General features: G+C 63.4%; 1 protein-coding gene across 3 annotated transcripts; it reads right to left on the bottom strand.

Moving 5' to 3' along the window:
* Positions 1–310: 310 nt before the first annotated feature.
* TLE2 (TLE family member 2, transcriptional corepressor) lies at positions 311–19,032 on the bottom strand. 3 transcript variants are annotated; one of them, XM_036234126.1, is made up of 20 exons: positions 18,741–19,028; positions 18,569–18,666; positions 18,130–18,193; positions 17,631–17,675; positions 14,567–14,629; positions 13,338–13,412; positions 12,946–13,129; positions 12,569–12,588; positions 11,453–11,560; positions 10,327–10,371; positions 9,627–9,776; positions 7,982–8,120; positions 6,995–7,155; positions 5,926–6,002; positions 4,884–5,133; positions 4,367–4,614; positions 4,084–4,231; positions 2,382–2,532; positions 1,966–2,042; positions 311–620 (listed from the first exon to the last, which is right to left on the bottom strand). In XM_036234126.1, exons 1-20 carry the CDS (start codon positions 18,762–18,764, stop codon positions 513–515), a joined length of 2,235 nt encoding a protein of 744 aa, XP_036090019.1. In that variant the 5' UTR covers positions 18,765–19,028; the 3' UTR covers positions 311–512. The 3 variants fall into 3 exon arrangements, with proteins under 3 accessions (XP_036090019.1, XP_036090020.1, XP_036090021.1); XM_036234127.1 differs by having other exon boundaries at positions 12,946–13,126; XM_036234128.1 differs by lacking the exons at positions 311–620; positions 1,966–2,042 and having other exon boundaries at positions 2,412–3,815; positions 18,741–19,032.

Genomic DNA, 19,032 nt, shown 5'->3' with positions numbered 1-19,032 from the left:
CCTGCTGTGGCGAACCCTCCACCACCCTGGGGCCCTGCGTGTCTACCTGGAGTCGAACCCCACCCGCCACGCGGATGGGCATGAGACACGTCTGTCCAACCGCTGAGCCCTGGGGGCCATTTGTGACGAGCCACGCCGCCCACACCACACCCACTCGGCACACCCCACGGTATTCCACGCGGAATGAATAAGCTCATCGTCCAGGTCGGGAAGAAGGAAAGCCACCGACACACGGTCGCACGGCTGGGAAGTGGCCGCCCCCCCAGCGACAGCTGCCCGAGCAGAGCGGCGGTGCCCGCTTCCCCCGCCTGGGACGGAGGCAGTTGTGATAAATACATTTATTTCCCAACGTCCCCTTGCCCTCCCGGCCCCACGTCCAGCAGGGGAAGGTGGAGGGGGTCGGCCAGAGAGCAGGTGAGATCCGGCGCCCACAGGTACGACTGGAGAGGGGGGTCTGGGGTCCCTGTCCCGGACGTCCCCAGGAGTAGGGTCGGGGGTGCAGGAAGTGGGGCTCAGTAGACCACCTCATACACGGTGGCCTTCTTGTCCCCCGAGCCCGTCACGATGTACTTGTTATTCCCAGAGATGTCACAGCTGAGCACCGAGGAGGACTCCTTGGACTGTCAGGAGGGGAGGGGAGAGAGAAGGGAGAGGTGAGGCGGGGCCGGCGCCGGCACAGGCTGGGGCACAGGCTGGCGCAAGCTCCTGGCCACCCGCACGACAGAGGGAAGGGGCGAGGCAGGGAGCGGCCAGGCCAGCCGAGAACGAGCCCGAGGTCAAGGTGGGGCCGAGACAGAGGACGGAACCAGGACTGAGCCCCGGGAAGAGCAGGCCCTCCGTTATCCGGACACCGAGAGATGGACCTGGAGCACTGCCCTTTCCCGGGAAGCTCAGAGAGGGTGCGTGCGAGGCGGGAGGGCAGAGCAGCGGAGGGCCGAGCGTGCGGCGTGACCACCCGCACCCGGGCTCAGCAAACTTTCTGTAGGGGCCCAGCAGGAAACGCAGGTTCGGCCTAAAGTCCAAATAAGCCTTTAACAGTTAAGTCCAGAGGCCAAATAAATCAATGTTACATTTTCTACTACTACTACTTTGTTTTTTTTTTTTACGACCCTTTAAAAACATAAAGACCACACCCATGAGGATGGCTGTCAGGAAAAAGACAGTGACAAGCGCCGGCGAGGAGGGGAGCATTCTGAGCCCTCCGCGCTGCCTCTGGGAACGCGAACACCTGGAGCGCCGTCTGGCGGCTCCGAACAGCAAACGGTTTATCAGCTATTCCACTCCTAGCTACGCGCCCAGGAGAAACGGCACGTGTCCACACGAAGACTCCTGTGTGAACGTCCACAGCAGCAGGACCGAAACACGCATCCACCGGCAGGCGATGGTTAGACAGCGCGGTCCGTCCAGGCAGTGGACTACTACTCGGCCTCAAAAAAGGACGGGCATTCTGACGCCCGCTACCGCGTGGATGAACCTGGAGGACGTGGTGCTCAGTGAGAGGGGCCGGACACAGAGGGACAAACGCTGTGTGATCCCACTCACAGGGGGTCCCCAGAGGAGTCAGATCCACAGAGACAGGAAGTAGAGGCGGAGCCCGGGGCTGGGGGAGGGGAGGGAGTGTTCGATGGGGACAGAGTGTCAGTTTGGGAAAATGAGGAAGTTCTGGAGACGGACGGTGAGGACGGTGATTCGGCAGTGTGCGTGTGCTTAATGCCGCCGAGCCGTGCACTTAAACGTGGTTAAGATGGCAACTTTTATGCACGTGAATTTTACCACAATTCAAAATAGGCTGTGCGCCAACGTGGCACATGGCCCACGGGCTGACGTTTGTCCTCCCTGCTTTGGTGGCTGCCGGCGGGTGAGGGGAGGACCCGGGGAGGCGCCTCTGTCTAACTGCCACCAGAGTCTCCCTGAGGCCCCTGGGCACACGGTGTCCTGCAGGGCTCGGGCCCCAGACCCCAGTACCTGGAAAATGCTGGCGCCATAGGGTGTCCTCCAGGCATTGAGCAGGTTGTCCTTCCCGGTGCTCACAAACCAGCGCCCTGGAGGAGGGGAGGCGAAGGGGGAGGTGAGGAGGGCCGGGGCTGCAGCCCCAGGCAGGGCTGGGACAGGCACTGGCCTCTCTCAAGCAACTCTGCCCTCATCTGGGGGACAGGAGGCCCCTCAGGGAACCCAGGCTGAATCCTTCCCTTCTCCAGAGGGCTGAAGTTAAGGCCCCGGGGGCTCCGTCTGGCCTTCGGGGAATTATTTGTCGTTTATCTGAGGTTCAGATTTAACTGGGCGTCCTGCTCGCTGTCCTGTGTGGGTTTCTGGTTTTGCACTGCATCTGGCGACCCCGCCCCAGCGGCCCCGAGTCCCACCCGGCCCCCCGGCGGACACACCGCAGGAAGCGAACTTGAGCGACAGCACGCAGCTCTCGTGAAGGTGCAGCTGGTACTTCTCCGGCTTGCGGACGTGCAGGATCTCGACGTTGCTGCTTTCCATGCCGACGGCCAGCCAGTCCTGGTTGGGGCAGTGGCCCAGGGAAAAAATCTGGGGGCGACGCGGGAAGAGGTGCGGTCAAGATCCCCTCGGGTTGGTGGGGGACGCCCAGAGGGAGGGGTCGGGGGGAGGCGAGAGGTCCAGGGCTCTCCTGCTGCGCCCCCCGGGCCCCCGCGTGGAGAGGCAGCTGGCCCAGGGCCCGGAAGCAGCAGGCGACTGCATGTCAAATCATTAATATTAATCAGCATCACACAGAAGCCCTTCCGGGGCCTCACATCCATTATCTGCTCTGAACGCACAACGGCTCTGGGAGGGAGGGTGGAGGGGGGGGTGCGGCCGGAGGACAGTGGCTCCCCTTGAGCAGACGGTGGGAGGGAAGCCGAGGCCCCTGCCTGGCTCAAGGTCACGGCGCAGCACGTCCGCTGGTTCGTGAGGGACCAGGCCTTCCGGCTCCCAGCCTGGAATTTCCCCACGTGCCAATGTGTCTCTGTACCGTCATCTGAGAGGGCCTGGCGGCCTCCTCATTCCATGCCCCGCCCCAAGCAAGGCAGAGAGGGGACGAAGGCTCCGGTCTGTCCTAAACCTCTCAAAAGCTCAACTGACCAAAAAGCCCTGTGTGAAAACAGCCATGACTGTGCAGCAGAGAAAAGACCAGAAGCTTTCACACGTTCTCTCCCGGCGTCGGGAGCGCCCCTGGATAAAGACGGGGCGCCCGGGGGGGTGGGAGACACTCGGCACGGGATCCCCCAACACGTGTGCGATCCACGAGCTTCGGGAACAGGGGGCGGACAGCCATGTCCACCTCACCCCGGTTTCGTCATCAAGGAAACTCCCAGCTGAGGAGAAGGTAGAGCGAAGTTTGGGAGCGACCCCCCACCAGGCTGCAAGGAGGGGCACAGACTGGGTTTTGGAGGGTGAGTAGGAGCTGACCAGCTGGAGCGAGGAGGGGAAAGGTGTGTCGGCCAGAGGCAGCGGTAAGCGGGGAGGTCTAGAGGCGTCCCGGGGTGCTGCGTGTGTGCGGCTGCGGCTCGGAGGCCTTCGGCGACAGGCCAAGGACCCGGCGCCCTGCCCACAGAGCAGTGGGAGACAGGCCGCGGCGGGGCATCTGACACCTGTCCTCAACGCCGCACAGCCCCGGGGAGCCCTCTGATTCCCTCCGGCCCCTTCGTCACAGCTTTCGGCCCGGAGTCCCTCAGGCCTTTCTGTGCCCGGCCCCTCTGACCACCTCTACCTGTCCCCTCAGGTCAGCAGCTCCCCCACGGTGAGTCCTGGGGTGGGGGGTGGTCGGGAGCTCTCGGTAGGGTCAAAAGTTGAAGGCTGGGTGGAGAAACCAGCTACACATGGAATGGAGAGACAAAAGAACGGGGAGGTGGTCTGAGGGTCTTAGCCGCCCCACGGCTTACTACGAATCGGGTCCTCTGGGGTTCTGTGCATCTGCCTTTGGAGAATAAAGGGGAAAGCCTGTGTCTGAAGGACGGGAAAGACGGACCCAGAGCAGGCCTCGGTCCCGCCCGGCGTCTGGACCAGGGTGGCTCAGGGGGACAGGAAGGGAGGCGGGCTTGCTGGAGCGTCCATCCCCCTCCCGCCGGCCCCATGGGACACCTGGGAGCTGAAGTCATGCTGCTGCAGCTGGCGGCCCTCTCGCAGGTCCCAGCAGCGCACGGTGTTGTCCAGGCCCCCCGTCCAGAGTCGAGTGCCATAGTCGGAAATGTCAATACAGCTGGCACCATCCGTGTGGCCCTGGAACTGCCTGGAGCGGGGAGGGCCCGGGCGGCCTCCTGGAGTCGCTGCTGCTCCAGCGCGCTCCGAGGCCGCCCCTGCGCCCCCACAGCGGGCCGGGGAAGGAGGCAGGGGCGCGCCCCGCGCCCCGGCGCCTGCCACCCACCTGACCATGGTCTGGTTCTGCAGGTCCCAGACCACGATGTTGCCGTCGCTGCAGCAGGAAAAGCAGACCTTGGCGTCGGGGCTGACAGCCAGGGCGTAGCAGGCGGGGGCCGAGGAGGTCAGCTCGGCCTTGATGCGGGGGGTGGGTGCCGCCAGGTCCCAAATGGACAGGGTGCTGGCCTCTCCGCCCACAATCAGACTCCGGCCATCTGGCAGCAACTTGCAGGAACGAATGTAGTTGTCGCGGTTCTGGGAGGGGAGAGGGACGGGGTGCGCGGTTGGTCCCCCGGCCTTGCCTTCCAGGAGCCCCGTCAAAGAAGCGGATCCCACCAGGTTAGCCAAGAAGTCCCTCCCCATTGTCCTATAAGCCCCGCCTCGCTGCCCCACAAGCCCCGCCTCACTGGCCTACAAGCCCCGCTCCTGCTGGGTCTGTTATCCCCGCCTGTTAGATTACAAGCCCCGCCCCACTGTCCCGCAAGCTCCGCCCCTGCGTGCAGGCCCCGCCCACCGCGCCTCACCAGGCAGTCTAGCTGGGCCACAGGTGTCTTGGCGCCGGGCTGGCCTACGTCCCACACCTTCACGCAGCCCTTGCCGCCCGTGTACACGTGCTGCGTGGAGCCGCTGATGGTGACCGCGCAGACCACCTCGCCGTGCGCCAGCGTGTGCAGCTGCCGCGCGTGCCGCGGGATGCCCGCGCCCACCAGCGCGTCCGACGGGAAGGGCACCGGCTGCATCTGGCCGTCCGCAGACACGTGGAAGGAGTAGGCCCTGGACGAGGGGGTGGGCATGACGCGTGGGGGGGCGCCCTGGAGAACGTGGGGTACCTCCACACCCTCACCCCGCAGAGCAGTGAGGTGCCTGTGCCCTGCCTACTGACCCCATGCGTTTAGGAAAGGGGGCCACGTGCCCAAAGCGGGCGTGGGACAGTCAGCGTGGTACAAAAGAGGAAGGGGTCAGGGCGGTGGCCTGTCGCATGGTCGACCAGCACTTCGTGCTTGCCCAGGACGATGCCCTGAGAATTCCAGAGAACGGTGTGCAATAATGGCCAGTTAGATTCAAATAAATTTAAATTGTCGATTCTTCAGTTGCGCTGGCCACATTTCGAGGGCTCAGAAGCCACAGGAGCTGATTGCAATCGGACTGGGCGGCAGCAGGTGCGGAACACCGCCATTCTGAGGGCGGAAACCCGGGGCTGGTCATTCAACGTGGGGCGCCGCCTTCGGAGCTGTGGGGTGTTTGGCAGCATCCTTGACCCCCACCCCGCAGAGGCTGGAAGCACGCGATGGGACAACCAAATATATCACTGGATACCACCAAGTGTCCAGCGGGGCAGGGCGGCAAAATCTAGCTCTGATGGGAACCAGTGGTCTAAACTTTGCTGGTTACCTGCCTCTCTCTCTAGAGAACAGGAAGAAGGGAGAAGCGGCAGGTAGACCCGAGGTAGGTGGGAGCCCCATTATCTTACAGAAGAGACTTTCTGGAGAGGCAGCAGGGAACTCCGGCCCCCGGCCGACCGCGTCAGCCCCTTAAGTGGAGCAGGGAGCCCCGCCTGGTACTCACGGCTTTCCCCCAGGGACGGTGGGCAGGGAGGAAGAGATGGATGACCCGCGGAGGTGTGGATGAGACTCGAAGGCCATCTGCCAAAACGCAAAGGGGCGTGTCGCAGGGCAGGCCGCAAACTCACGCCCGCCCTCTCCCATGCTCCCTGGCCGTGCCCCTCTCTGTTCTCCAGCGCCTCCCAGCACAGCCCAGACGTCCTCTCCTCTCCCACACTATAGGTGCGAGAGCTCTCAGAGGGAACCCCAAGGTCTCCGTCCAGGCACTCCTAGAGCCCCAGAGTTGGATGGCAAACTACAGCCCCCTGCTTGTATTTGTAAATAAAGTTTTATCGGCACACGGCCACGCTCATTCATTTATATGTTGTTGATGGTGGCTTTTGACCTGTAAAGGCAGAGTTGAGCAGGTAGTGGTGGCAGGGGCTGGTTTGCAAAGCCGAAAATATCCACTCTCTGGCTCCCTGCAGAAAACTCGTGCTGATCCATTTCCTAGGACATCCCACCCGCCTCGGGCCTGGGCATCTCCAGCGGGAGGCATCTTGATCCTCTTCGGGACAGCTCACTCCACCCGCCGTTTGCCCCGGTGCTGCCGGCCCTCTGGGGCCCGCGCAGATCCCGTCGGCTCCCTCCAGCCCCGCTCAGGGGTCTCAGGCCTCATTCTTTCAACTCCTCCTCATGGGACATCACTTCCAGTCCTCTCCCTCGGCTAGTCCTTTGGTTCTCACCTACCAGAGCTGTCACAGTCCACTAAAAATCAGAGCTGAAACTGCAGCTTCTTTCCAGGAATCAACGGGCCGCTCACCTCCCCTGGCTGGGCTCCCTGTTCCTCTTAATGCAGCATAATCACAGCCACTTTTTCTACAGTCACAGTCACTTCGATTTGCATTACGCTCGTGGGGCTACTGAGACCCCCAGATCGTCTTCCCCCATGCACTTGCCAAGCTGGGCCTCCCCTCCCTTTCCCCACCCCCTTGCTTCTCCCTGCATAACTGGCTCCTCCTCCCAGCCGCCCACCCCCGCGGGCCCCCAGGCCCTGCTGGCACCTCCTGGCATCTCCCACCCTGAGGACTCACCAAGGGGGAGCGTCCATACACCACTGAGCCGCTGACTTGCGGGGACAGGTGGAGGCTGACGTAGGAGCTGGGCACAGAGAGGTCCCCGTTGAGAGCGCTGTGGGAGCCCAGGCTGAAGGACGCGGTGAAGGGACTGGACAGGGGCAGAGGGCTTCTCAGGGCTGAGCGAGACGAGACGAAGACCGCCGTTCAGACACCCTGGACCCAGATCCTGCCTCCCACGCCTTGGGGACAGGGTGCCGGCCCCTCGGCCTGTCCTTGCAGGGCCCGCGTGCCGTGGTGCAGCGCCCAGCACACCCGGTCGTGTCTCGCCGTTCACAGACGTCCCTCCTTCTGGCGGACATGCTCTCCTCTGCCCTTCAGCTTCTGAACTCCTCCTACTCATCCCTCAAAACTGAGACCCAACATCCGGCAACATCTCAGGAACACCCTTGACCCTCCCCACCCCAGCCCTGGCCTCCAGCCTTGCCCGCCTTGGGTCTCTCCTTCCCCTGGGAGCCCTGATCACACAAGGCTGGGGATATGGGGTCAGGATCTTCTCCCCCGCTGCCTGGCAGCTCCCTGAAGGCAAATCCCAGGGCTCAGATCTTTCTGGGACCCCAGAACCAGCCCCGCCTGGCCGTAAGACAGAAGAGGGCACTGTCATCCCCATGTCACTCATGGGGAGCCGGAGGCTCGGAGAGGTCAGGTCACCTGCCCAAAGTTGCAGCCGGCCAGTGCCCGGGGCTGGCTTCAAACCCACGCCTCTCTCACTGCAAAGCTGTCCTTCCGGCGCTCTAGGCTGACGTCCCCGAGAAGTCACTTCCCCTCTCTGGGCCTCAGTTTCCCCACCCATCAAACCAAGGCAATGAGGAAACCAAGGCCCAGAATCAGGCAGCGTCCAGCTCGGAGTCGAGGCAAAGCCAGGGCTGGAATCCCAACCTCCTGCCTCCCCCACGGCGCCCCCCCCCAAGGACACCTGCCCTGGCAGGCACAGCGGGTACTCGCCAATACTGTCCGTGGAAGGTGCTGGCTTGGCAGCAAGCTGGCGCAGATGACTGGCCGAGCTGGGCCCGGGGGTGGACGCATCCTGGGGCGGGGAGGAGTCGCAGGACTTGGAGGCAGGGGTGCTGGCAGGAAGGTCATTCTGGGGAGAGAGGGCAGGACTGAACACCACCAGGGGCCTGGCACCTCGCAGCCCAAGGCTCTGGGAGAGCCGGGCGGGAGAGGGAACGGGGGGACCTGAGGTCGGCGGGGCTCACGGCAGGTGGCTGCGCACAGCAGCAGCGCAGCCTTCGACTCCGGAGGGGCACGGGCCCCACAGCCGATCCCCTGGGCACAGGGGACGTGAGGGCGTCTGTGCACATCGCAATGCCGGGTGGGCACCTGGGTGCGTGCGAACCCGTGCACGGTGCAGGGAGCTAACGCGCACCGTGCACACTGAACCAGGCACACGTCTGAGGTGGCGCGTGGTGAGAGGCACAGGAGCACGGGCGTAGTCAGGCGGGTGCGAGGCCGGCCCAGGGCAAGGTGCGCCTGCAGGGCCACAGGAGGCCACGGACAAGGTCAGACAAAGTCGGGCTGTCAGATCCCTTGGAGGCAAGGAGCAGGAATGGGCGGGTGACAGAGACCACACGGCGTCCCCCGGACAACGGAAGGGCGCCTGGTACTGGTGGGCTCTCCCTTCTCCCCGAGGGGAGGGTGTCCCTCTGCAGCTGCCCCTTCCCACGGGGACACTGGAGGAGAGGGGAAGCCAGACCTGCACACAGGGGCGTGTGTGCCGTCCGGGAAACTTCACGTCTTTGTCTCGCGTCCGTTACGTCTTATCTTTCCATCACACGATGACAAATATCACAACAGCCACACTCATACGCCCACAGGAGGGAGTGGACGGGGACAACGTGGGGACAGGGAGGCCTTCTCCATTAGAACCGAGCTGCCCCTCCCCCCTCTCTCTCCAGTCTCCTTGGCGTGGGAGGAGGGCACACGAGAGGCAAAGCAGCCCCAACCTCGGTTGCCATGGCAACCTGCTGGGAGGGGTGGCCTAGAAACTGACAGCACTCTCCCTGGGTAGGTTCAGGCCAGGGGTCTGGGGAGATTTGGGGAAGGAGGAGAGACAAATGGAGCTGAATTGAGAATTCCCGAGAGGGATGCTCTTCCGCGGTCCCCACACCTGACATTAAGCCTCGTGAGAGGCTGGGAGAAAGTTGCTCGGATATTAATCCTCGGTCGTGGAGGAGACAGCCTCTCAGGCTGGGGCTGGTCTCTTCCCTGCCTCCCAAAGGCCTGCGCACTGGCCAGGCCAGAGTCGCCTGTGGGAGTGCCCATGCTACAGTTTGCCCAGACTATTGTCTATTGCCAGGGGATTTCTTATTCATTGCCAGGAATACTTGGTTTCAGGTGGGGGAAGTCAGTGAGTTGCCTTTTAATGCGTGTGTACCAAGTTTACTTACAAAGTTGCCTTTTAATATTTACTTTGGTGCAACAGAGTGAGTCCACTTAGGGGAAATTACCTGGAAAGGGTAGAGGGGGTTTTTAGGGAATGCTGGACCACCCGGCCTGATTGCTCATCACCCCACGTGTAATGGGTAGCATCTGTCTCCAGGTCCCCAGGGTTGAACGAAGTGAGTTCGAGGCCCCCCCTACTCCTTACCAGGACAAGCTCCTTGGCTCTGGGGAGCGGAGAGCCGAGGCTGGAGGCCAAGGAGGCCGGGCTGTCCACAAGGTCCCGGCGGGCAGGGGCGCAGATGGGTACCTTTCCACACGGGGTGGTGGCTGGGCTGGGGGGCTCTGAGGGTTGGTCCTGGGTTTGAGAAGGTGATGTCGAGTGAGGTGAAGTGGGCGAGGAAGGAGAGCCCCTCTTTACACCCCTCCTGAACCCCACCCCAACCTGCGACTCGCCTTGGAAGGCTTCTGAAGCCTCCCTGTGCCTCTCACCAGTAAGTGGGTGTAATGACGGGACCTACTCCGTAATCGTACACAGCAACGACTCACAAGGGCCTGGCTCTGTGCCCCCCACTGGGCAGGTGGGGGAAGGAGAGGCCAGGGAAGAGGGAGTCCCTCCCCCCAAGCCACACGGTGAGCCAGGGCTCGCAGCCACTTCCGCTGCTCAACCTCAGTGTGTCAGGATCAGTTTCCCCACTGGTGCTATGGAGCGGATGTCGACCTGAACTGTCTGGGATCCCCTGCTTCCCCTGGCCCCAGCTGTCCCCCAGGGAGGGGACCAGGCACCCCACTCCCTCCGGACACCCCCACACACACACTGGAAAACCTACACTTGCTCTGTGTCCAGACTGATTCTCTGCCTCTGATTCCGGGAGGTCAGAGGTGGAGAAGGCTGGAGCCCAACTCACCTCATCCACCACCAAGTTGTAATCACTCTTGTCCTCGTCGCTCTCCTGGGATGGGGGTGGGGGACACATAGAGGAGAGAGCTCACCCGGGCTGGATCGGGGTCCTGGGGCTGCAGCAGCCCATCTACTTGGCTCAGGAGGGAGGCTGCATTTACTCAGTGCAAAGGCGGGCTCGGGGGAGCCAGGGTCCCTCGAAGGGGACGAGGGGGATGGTGCCCAGGACTCGCTGTGTCCCTCTCCCCACTGCCCGGGCCCCATTCCCACAGCTTTAACCCCCCTGGCATTCTGGCTTGCAGCCCTGCCTCCTCCAGGTAGCCCTCCAAGCTGGCCCCCGAGGGACTTCCTTGAGACCTATCTCCACCTCTGCTCCACATCCTTCTATGGCCCCTCACTGCCCTAGGGAGAAGCAGCCATAGTCAGGCGCAGCCTGGAGGCAGGTGGGTTTTCTCTCACCTCCTTATCCCCATTTTTCTTCTTTAAAACAAAATTAGTTGCTGACATTTACAAAACAAGCCCTTACGTTTAACAAAACAAAGTTTTCAAAGATTAAAGGTTTCTCTGAGAAACAGCAAGATTGGCGGACACTGGCCCCGCCGGTCGGCTGGCACCTGGTCGGCTGGCACCTGGTCGAAGCTGCCCCTCTAGGTGAGACAAGTGCCCTCCAGCTGGCGACGACCCAACCCCCACTTGCAGCCTGGCCCCCGGGCCACCTGAGTCTGGCACTCTAGGAGCAGCGATTGCTCTGACAATGACAGGAGAGGCCCCAGCCCTCCGGAAGGGTCAAGGACAAGGTCCTGCGGGAGGTGGCAGGCGGGAGGCGGCTTTTTGTGCCTGGCTGGAGACACTGGGGTCTGAGATGCAGGGAGAAGGGGCTTCTCCGGGCAGTGGCAGGAGGGAACCACTGGAGCAAAAGCCGAGAGCCAGGGACGCCACAGGGGCTTCCCACTGCGGCTTCCGCAGCTCAGCTGCTAAGCCCCGCCCACAGGGCCTCTTCTGATTGGCCAGCAATGGGGAGCTATGCGAGGCTCTGGAGTGAGAGTCATGGGCAGAGCTGGACTCTGGAAGGCTCTGAGGGGCAGGGCCAGGCCCTGGGTGCCCACCCCAGCCCTCCTCTTGCCTCTACTCACATAAGGTCCGGCCAGATCCTTCTCCTCCGTTCGCTGCTTCCCGTTGCCACCTGGTCCACCTGCTCGCTCCTCTTCCACCACGCTCTCAGGGGGCGAGGGGGACGCACTCTGCAGAGAGGACCCAGGCCGGAGGAAGGGTCAGGGCCCTGGGCCCCACATTGCATCCTGGCCCCGCCGAGGCTGGCCAACCCCACTCCTTTATTAGGATCTGTGCCTCAAGCATCTCATCTGGGAAAGGGGACCTTCCAAACGTCCCCAGACATTGCCTAGTGTCCCGGGGAGGGTCACCAGCGCAAGTCGAGATGAGCTCTGAGCACGAAATGCATTTGGCTCTTAGAGACCTCGTGCAATGAAAAGAATGCAAAATATCGCCCACCATTTTTTATGTTGATTCCAAGTCGAAACATTTTGGATACATTGGGTTAAATAAAATATATTATCGAAGTTAATTTCACCTAAGTTTTCTAATGCAGCTACTAGGAAATGTACAATTGCATAGGAGGTTGTGGCGATGTTGATGCAAAGCTCAACACGTGATGAGGCTGTATACAAGCACGCACCCACACGCACGCACCCACACGCACGCGCACGCACGCACACGCACGCACACGCACACGGATGCAGATTGTACTTAGGTCAGTTTCCTGGACTGGATACCGTACTTTAAGTCTTACAAAATTTATGACTGGGAGAAGCTGGGTGAGGGGTGCATGGGACCCCCTTGTACATCTCTCTGCAACCTTCTGTGCATCCGTAGTTACTTTCAAAATTATTATTTTACAAATTCCAAACCTGCTCACATATTTCTACTGGACAGTGCTCCTGTAGCTAATGATACTATTGAGTGGACGATGGATAAATTAATGAACGAGAGGATGGGCAGAATGCTTCCACGGGCATGCGCTCATTTATTCGACTGCAAAAACAACTCAAGATCGAAAATTTTACATAAATAAAACTTTGGCCCGTGGGCATCTCCCAGGCAACCCAGTTCGAAAGCGGGACGTGGGTTTCCTTCTCAGGCCCCGTCAGCTCAGAACGAGCAGCTTCAGCCACCAGGGAGTACAAAGCGAATGTCATAGGCGAGGGCCAGTCCCCAGATGCCACTCGACTTACCCTGCTCGGGGCTCGCTCCACTGGCGGGTTGGGGGTGAGGGAGGGAGAGAGAAGGAAAAAAGAGTGAGGGAGGGTGTCGTCTCCCACGGCGACGGATGTGGCACAGCCCTCCACAGTTTGTAAATCCCTCTTCCCAGCTCGGAATCTCCCTTCTCCTCCCAACACCCTTGCAAGGGGTGGATCATCCCTTCCTTGTACCCGTTGGATACACGCCCAGGGAGGGTGAGGAACTCGCCCAAGGACACGCGGCCAGCTGGGAGTAAAGGGGCCCTGGGGTTCCCCTCGTTCACCCCCTCGTACTGGGCCGAGCTCAGCGCTCTGAGCAGAGCAGCCTGCCAACCCCTCCCCGCCCGCGCCACCCCGCACTGTCCGCTCACCTCTGGGGCCCTCGGCCTCCACGCCTGCGCGGTCCTCCTTGGCGGCAGCGGCCAGCTGGGCCTGCGTGGCCAGCGCTCCGGACAGGGCCAGCAACCCCGTGGCACTGCCGCCCACCAGCCCCGCAGGGCGAGGGGTGAGGGGCACAGGGGGGGCGTGATGCGACAGCGGCTGGAGCTGCTGCTGCTAGAGAGGAGGGAGGGTGGGCCGGGGGCCGGCGGTGCCCGGCGACACCCCCGGCCAGAGACGCCTGGACACTGGGCACAGGGGCCGGCCGCAGGGGCACGCCTGACGTCTCCAGGGCAGCCTGGCCACCCAGCATCCCCAGCTTTGGCACCTGCTGGACCTGGGGTGGGGTCTCCCCGCCCCCAGGGCAGGGGCCAGGATGACTCACCCCGATGAGGCTGTTCAGTTCCCCCACGGTCACCTGCTTGGCTCGCTCCACGGCTTGTAGCACCTGCTGCTGATGCTGGGAGGCGGGGGTACGGAAAAGGGGGCGCTCAGGGGCAAGCCCGCACCTGCCCAGGCGATGGCCGCTGCGGCCCCCCACCCCGCCCTCCCCTGTCCCCCGCACTTGCCGTCCCTCCTCCCTTTCCCTCTCTCTCTCCCTTTCCTTTTTAAATTGTAAAACAGAAAAACAAACATGTAAGTGCAGTTAGAATGCACAATTATAAATCAGGGTTTATGAGTCAGGATCCCCCCTCCGCACTGCTGACGGACACCAGGGCCAGGTCACTCCCTGGGCACTGGGGGGTGTCGAGCAGCATCCCCGGCCCCACTGGCTTGATGCCGGGAGTCCCCCAGTTATGACACCCACAGGTGTCCTCGGGCAGGGTCACTGCCAGGAAAGAGCCACTGCATAAATCAGCACCCACGTGCCAACCACCCAGGCCAGAAAATGTGGACTGCAGCCCCGCCCCCCACTGCCCCAACGACCTCCCTCCAGCCTCAGCCCCCCACAAGAAGCCCTTTGTCGTCTGCATAATGTTACCGCCTGCGGCTGCCTCCCCAAAGCTGCCCGAATCTGTCTGTTTGGAACCACTTTGCGGCTGTCTCCCTGTTTTGTGTCCGGCTCCCTTCACTCAGCACAGCCGGTGGCTGTGCCGCGGTCGGTGCCCAGTGCTGGACCACTTTCTGCAGTGACGAAGTGCTCCCTCTCTGCACTGCCGGACCCAGACGCCACTGGCCACGTGTGGCTGCTGAGCACCCGAAACGTGCCGGGCGCGACTCCCACTGGCCACTCTCTGTCGCTACGCGTTTGAGGCCTCTGGGGACCTCCTTGAGCGAGTCCCACAGTGTGTGTCCTGCGCCTGGCTTCCTTCACTGAGCGGACGTGTGCGGGCTGACTTGCTGGGTGCTCACGAAGCCCCCTAGCATCGTCCTCACCACCCCGTACGGATCCGCTCTGCTGAACTTCACGACAGAGACACAGAGAGGGCGAGCGACCCGCCCAAGGCCACGCAGCCGGGATTCGGGCCCAGGCGGCCCCTCGGCGACCTCACCCTCAGCCAGCACCTGCCTCCATCCGAGGCCCCTGCGCCAGCCGGTGCTGGCCCGGGGCCACCCGCCGGAACCAGCCCTTCCGTCTTCCAGCCTCCCCTCGGCCCCGCGGGGCCCACTCACCTCCTGGGTCAGAAACGGGATGATCTGAGCACAGATGCCGCTGAGGCGCTTCACGATCTCCGCCTGGCGGGAAGCAACGGGAGGGGGCTGGGAGGGCGGGCCCTCCTGAGTGGCACCTGGGTCCTGGCTGGGCCCATGGCCCTCGGGGGCAGCCAGGGGGAAGGGACTGTGACATTGTGATAGATGAGCAAACACATATTTGGCCTTTGTGCCCAGTTCCCGGCACAGAGCTCCTAAAACCCTGGGGACCTCGAGCGATGGGGTAACGGGAGTGTTTTGGTTCCTGAAAGCCCCTCTCCTCCGCGCCTGAGTTTATTAGAGGGTTGGAACTGCGAGTCCCCTCCGGGGAGGGGAGAGGGGCTGGCGATTGAGTGGGTCACCAATGGCCAGTGATGTCATCGATCGAGCCTCCACGAAAACAACACGTAGGTCTCGGCGGTTGGGGAACGGGGGTGCTGTCCGCCACCCACCCGTCAGGGCCCGAGTGTCCCCCGCAGGGCTGGCGTTTGCCGGAGCCTCGCAGCAGGCGGGGAGGGTGCCGCGGTCTGCTCCAAGGTGCTCCCCTGCCTTCTGCTGGCTCTCACCTGGTGTCAACACACACCTCGAGGGGCGCCGACCCACTGCCCCAGCCATCACGGACCCCGACACCGGCACAGCCCGGCAAAGCCACAGCGGTTACCGAAAGCATCAGACGGGGGCCCGGGAGCCAAGACCTCCCAGCCTGAGACACAGAGCCTGGCTCAGGGCTCCCAGCGACGCCACCCTGCCCCCGATCCCCCCAGTAGCCCCTAGAACTGCGGCAGAAATTGCTCAACGTTTCAAAGCAGGTGGCCAGGGCCTGGCCCCTCGACACCACTGGTTCCCTGAAAAGGACCCAGTTTTCTGGGCATGCGGCAGGTTTGACCCACAAACCAGGAACAACTAACTGCTGGGAGACGACAGCCAGGCCCCGGGTAGCCCTCGCCGGCCTCCGACTGCGTCCCCCACTGCCACGTGTCCATCCGGGTCTGTCCCCCACACCCCACATGCGCACCGGGGTCAGAGCTGGGCCCCTCCTGCTGCCCTGGTACTGCCGGGTCCGGTACCGGCCCTCCTTCCCCCGACCGCCTGTCTACCCCAGTGGCCTCACCCTGCTCCTCGGCCTCCTGGCCTTTGCCATGTACCGCCCGCAGTGCCCCCGTGGGCGCCGGGCAGTGCGGCTGGCCCCTCCGGGCCTCACTCCCCGTGACGCGGCGGCAGCTGCCGTCTGCCCAGGCCCACCTCTCGGACCCGCGTCTTCCCACCAGGCTGGAGCCCAGCCCTGGCTGCAGGGCCCCCCAGGGACAGGCCGCGGCTCCTCCCTGTGACCTCCGGGACCCTGAGCCACCTCCTGGGGTCGGACGCTGTCATTGCCTTGGCCCCGTGTAGAGCAGAACCTCCAGCCCAGGCGCCGGCATCGGCGCTCTGCCTGAAGACCCAGCCACCTCTAGACTCTGAGAGCTCCCTGGGCTGACTTGGGGACCCAAGGACTGGGGGTCGGGGCCAGGAGGAGTGGAGGGGGTTATCTGAAACATGTGCAAATTAAGCAGCTGAATTTTTTTTTTTAAGTACACCTGTAAAATGCAGGGTCTGGAGAGCTCGGGGGTGGGGGCCGAACACACAGCCAGCGGTCCTGGGAGGGCAGTTCCCTGGAGGGGGGCATGGGACCTCCGCACCCCTTCCCCACGCCTTGCCCTCTGCCCCTCCTCCATCTGCTGCTCCAGGCTTACAACCTTTAAAACAAACAGGTAGCGGGGAGAGCTGTCCTGAGTTCTGTGAGCCATTCTGGCAAGTTATCAACCCTAAGGAGGGGTGACGGGCACCCCCAACCTGTGGCTGGTTGGTCAGAAGCACAGGAGCCCAGACCCGGCATTGGCATTTGAGGTGGGGGGGCGGTCCTGTGGGGCCGAGCCCCCACACCGTCCCGCCAGCCCGGCGCTGTGCGGTGGGACACCCGCAGGCGCGGGAGACGCACGCGCGGAAGGCCCACGCTCCGCGGCGGAAGCGGGCGGCGCAGCGGACGCACCCTGGCTCGCTCCACTCGCAGGTTTCATCCGGGACAGGGTATGGGCCCGGGTCTGGCCAGGGTCCCCCACAGGGTCTGAACAGAGGGGAAGCCTTTCAGGTGGGGGAAGGAGCGGCCCCGGCATCTCCGGGCGCGCGCGAAGTCAAGCCTGAGCTGCCCCCCCCCTGAGGTACAGGGATGCGGGGCGCCGCGCCCCACCCCATGCCCACCGCCCCATAAGGGGCTCTGTTTCATACACCCATGGGACGACGTCACGCTCCAGAAGGACACATCACTCCTACCCGCACCACAGCCAGCAGAGCCCACACGTACCTGGGAAAGCACGCCCGGGCAGGCACCCCCAGCACCCTACATTCCGGGCCCACCCTCCAGGAAGACCCAACACTAGGCTCCGCCCAGTGACCCTGCCGGACAGAATCTAAGACTCCCTTGAGCTCAGAATCTCCAACTCGTTAGAAGCCGCTGGAGAAGCCGAGGTCGGCCTGAGGACCTCAGGGCGAACCCCGGACAACTGGATCAATTCCAGGACCTGCGGGTCTGACTCAGAACTTTGAAATCACACTCGGAGGCACAGGAGAGTCTCAGACCCTCAGAGCCCTAGGCTCGACCTCAGACCCTTCGAAATAGCGACAGAAGCTTGAGGTCACGTCAGACCCGCAGGTTCCGCTCCTAAATGTCGGACTCGCCAGGTTGAAAGGGACCTCCAGGACCGTCCATCTGGCCCCTGCCCAGGGGAGAGGTCACCGCCACAGCCTCCTTGACACCGCCTCCGGCCTCAGCCGTGAGCCCTCCTGGACAGGGATGCCAGGCCCCACCCACTGCTTCCCTCCCTGCTGGACAGACCTCCAGAAGTTCAGAATCATTTTCCTGTCCTGAGGCTGACATCTGGACGCTGGTCCCAAAGAATTCAGGTTTAGATCCCTGTTACCTGGCTGTGCCTTGCCCCAGAGGGCCCTAGTGCTGGGTCCCTCTCCAGACCCCCGCCTTCCCTACTGAACCCCTTCACCCCGACACAGTTACCTGCTTATGCATTTCCACGTTGAGTCCATAGGACATCTCGTAGTACTGCAAAGGAAAAGGCGGGCAGGAATGTCCACGGCACTGACGGATGTCCAGGCCTGCACCGGGTGACTCTGGGTCTTCCAGGAGCCCCCAGGCTGGGGGATCACAGCAGGGCACAGATTGTCCCAGCCCCTGGGACCCCCTAGGGGGAAGTAGGGCCCCCCCTCCACTCTCTCCAGGGAGGTGGGGCAGGTGGCAGTGCCCAGAGACCCTGGACCCTCAGAGATGCCCAGGAGGGGAGGGGACATCCTTCTCTCATTGTTCTCAAGAGCTGGGAGGGTCCTGGGAGAAAGACCTGGAATCCCAACCACCCCATCTTACAGAGCGGGACAACGAGGCCCCGAGAGGAGCGGGGGCCGACCCCAGAGTGGCACACTGAGTTCAGATTCGCAGTCCAAGTGTTTCCACTCAAGGCCAAGCCCTGCCCCGCACTCCCCTGACCCGCCGGCCCGCTCACCATGACATAGTGTCGCTGCATCTCGGTCTTCTCGCTGGCCAACTTCTCGCATTCCAGCTTGAGGCTGAGAAGGAGACAGGACATGGGGACCCCACTCTCTATGACCCACAGAGAGCCTTACCGACGCGCCCCGGACGCCGCACCTGACGGGTTTGCTTCTCCCCCTCCCCACTTCTCACACCCCAGCTCCCGCTCCCGGTTCCTCCCCACCCCACCCCAGACTCAGAGGTCTTGGCCCCCGCCCCTGCCTCCGCCCGCCTCACCTGCCGTCCTCCCACGTGGACGCTCTCTCTCCTCCCCCTGGTGGGGGGCGCCCTCCGCCCCGCCCCCTGGAGGCCCCGCCCCCGTGTGGCCCCGCCCCTCTCCCGGGGGTCCCAAACGAACTCGCAGGTGAACTCCTGGGTCCCCCCCCAGCCCGCGGGGCGCCCCGCCCCCTCACCTGTGGTACTGCGCCTGGAGGAACTGGAATTCCTCCTTGATGCGGTCGCAGATCTCCAAGATCGAGAACTTGAAGGGCTGGCCGGACTGAAGTGGGGTCTGGGGGAAATGTCAGGGGTCTGAGTTCCGGGGCGCCCGGGTCCCCCACCCCCGCAGCCCTGGCCCCTACTCACCGGGTGCCTTCCCTGGGGGTACATCCTGCCGATCCGGGAAGACCCCTCGCGCCGGAGTGTGACAGTGTTGGGGGGGGTCGAGGTGGGGGTGGGAGGGAGAGAGGCTGGGGGCGAGGGTCTGCCCGGAGAAACGAGCCGAAGGGGAGTCGGACGGCGTGGGGCAGAGGACCCCGGAGCCCCCCGCCTCCCCAGAGCGCGCGCGCGGGGTCGCGGGCCGGAGAGGGGCGCCGACGCCCCCTCCCCGGGCAGGGGAGCGGGACGGCGAGCACCGAAGGTCGGTGAGCCGCGGCCG

This window comes from Rousettus aegyptiacus, unplaced genomic scaffold (genome assembly GCF_014176215.1).
Source record: "Rousettus aegyptiacus isolate mRouAeg1 unplaced genomic scaffold, mRouAeg1.p scaffold_m13_p_16, whole genome shotgun sequence".
NCBI lineage: Eukaryota > Metazoa > Chordata > Mammalia > Chiroptera > Pteropodidae > Rousettus > Rousettus aegyptiacus.
This window is presented reverse-complemented; position numbering and strand designations above follow the sequence as displayed.

Bases quoted from the DNA above. Each gene is read 5' to 3' on its own strand.
- TLE2 (XM_036234126.1), bottom strand. From the start codon at position 18,764: ATGTACCCCCAGGGAAGGCACCCG. The intron at 9,777-10,326 runs GTGAGTTGGGCT...TCTCAAACCCAG, and splicing joins ACAACTTGGTGGTGGATGAG to GACCAACCCTCAGAGCCCCC. The intron at 2,533-4,083 runs GTGTCCCATGGG...CGTCGCCCCCAG, and splicing joins AGCATGACTTCAGCTCCCAG to ATTTTTTCCCTGGGCCACTG.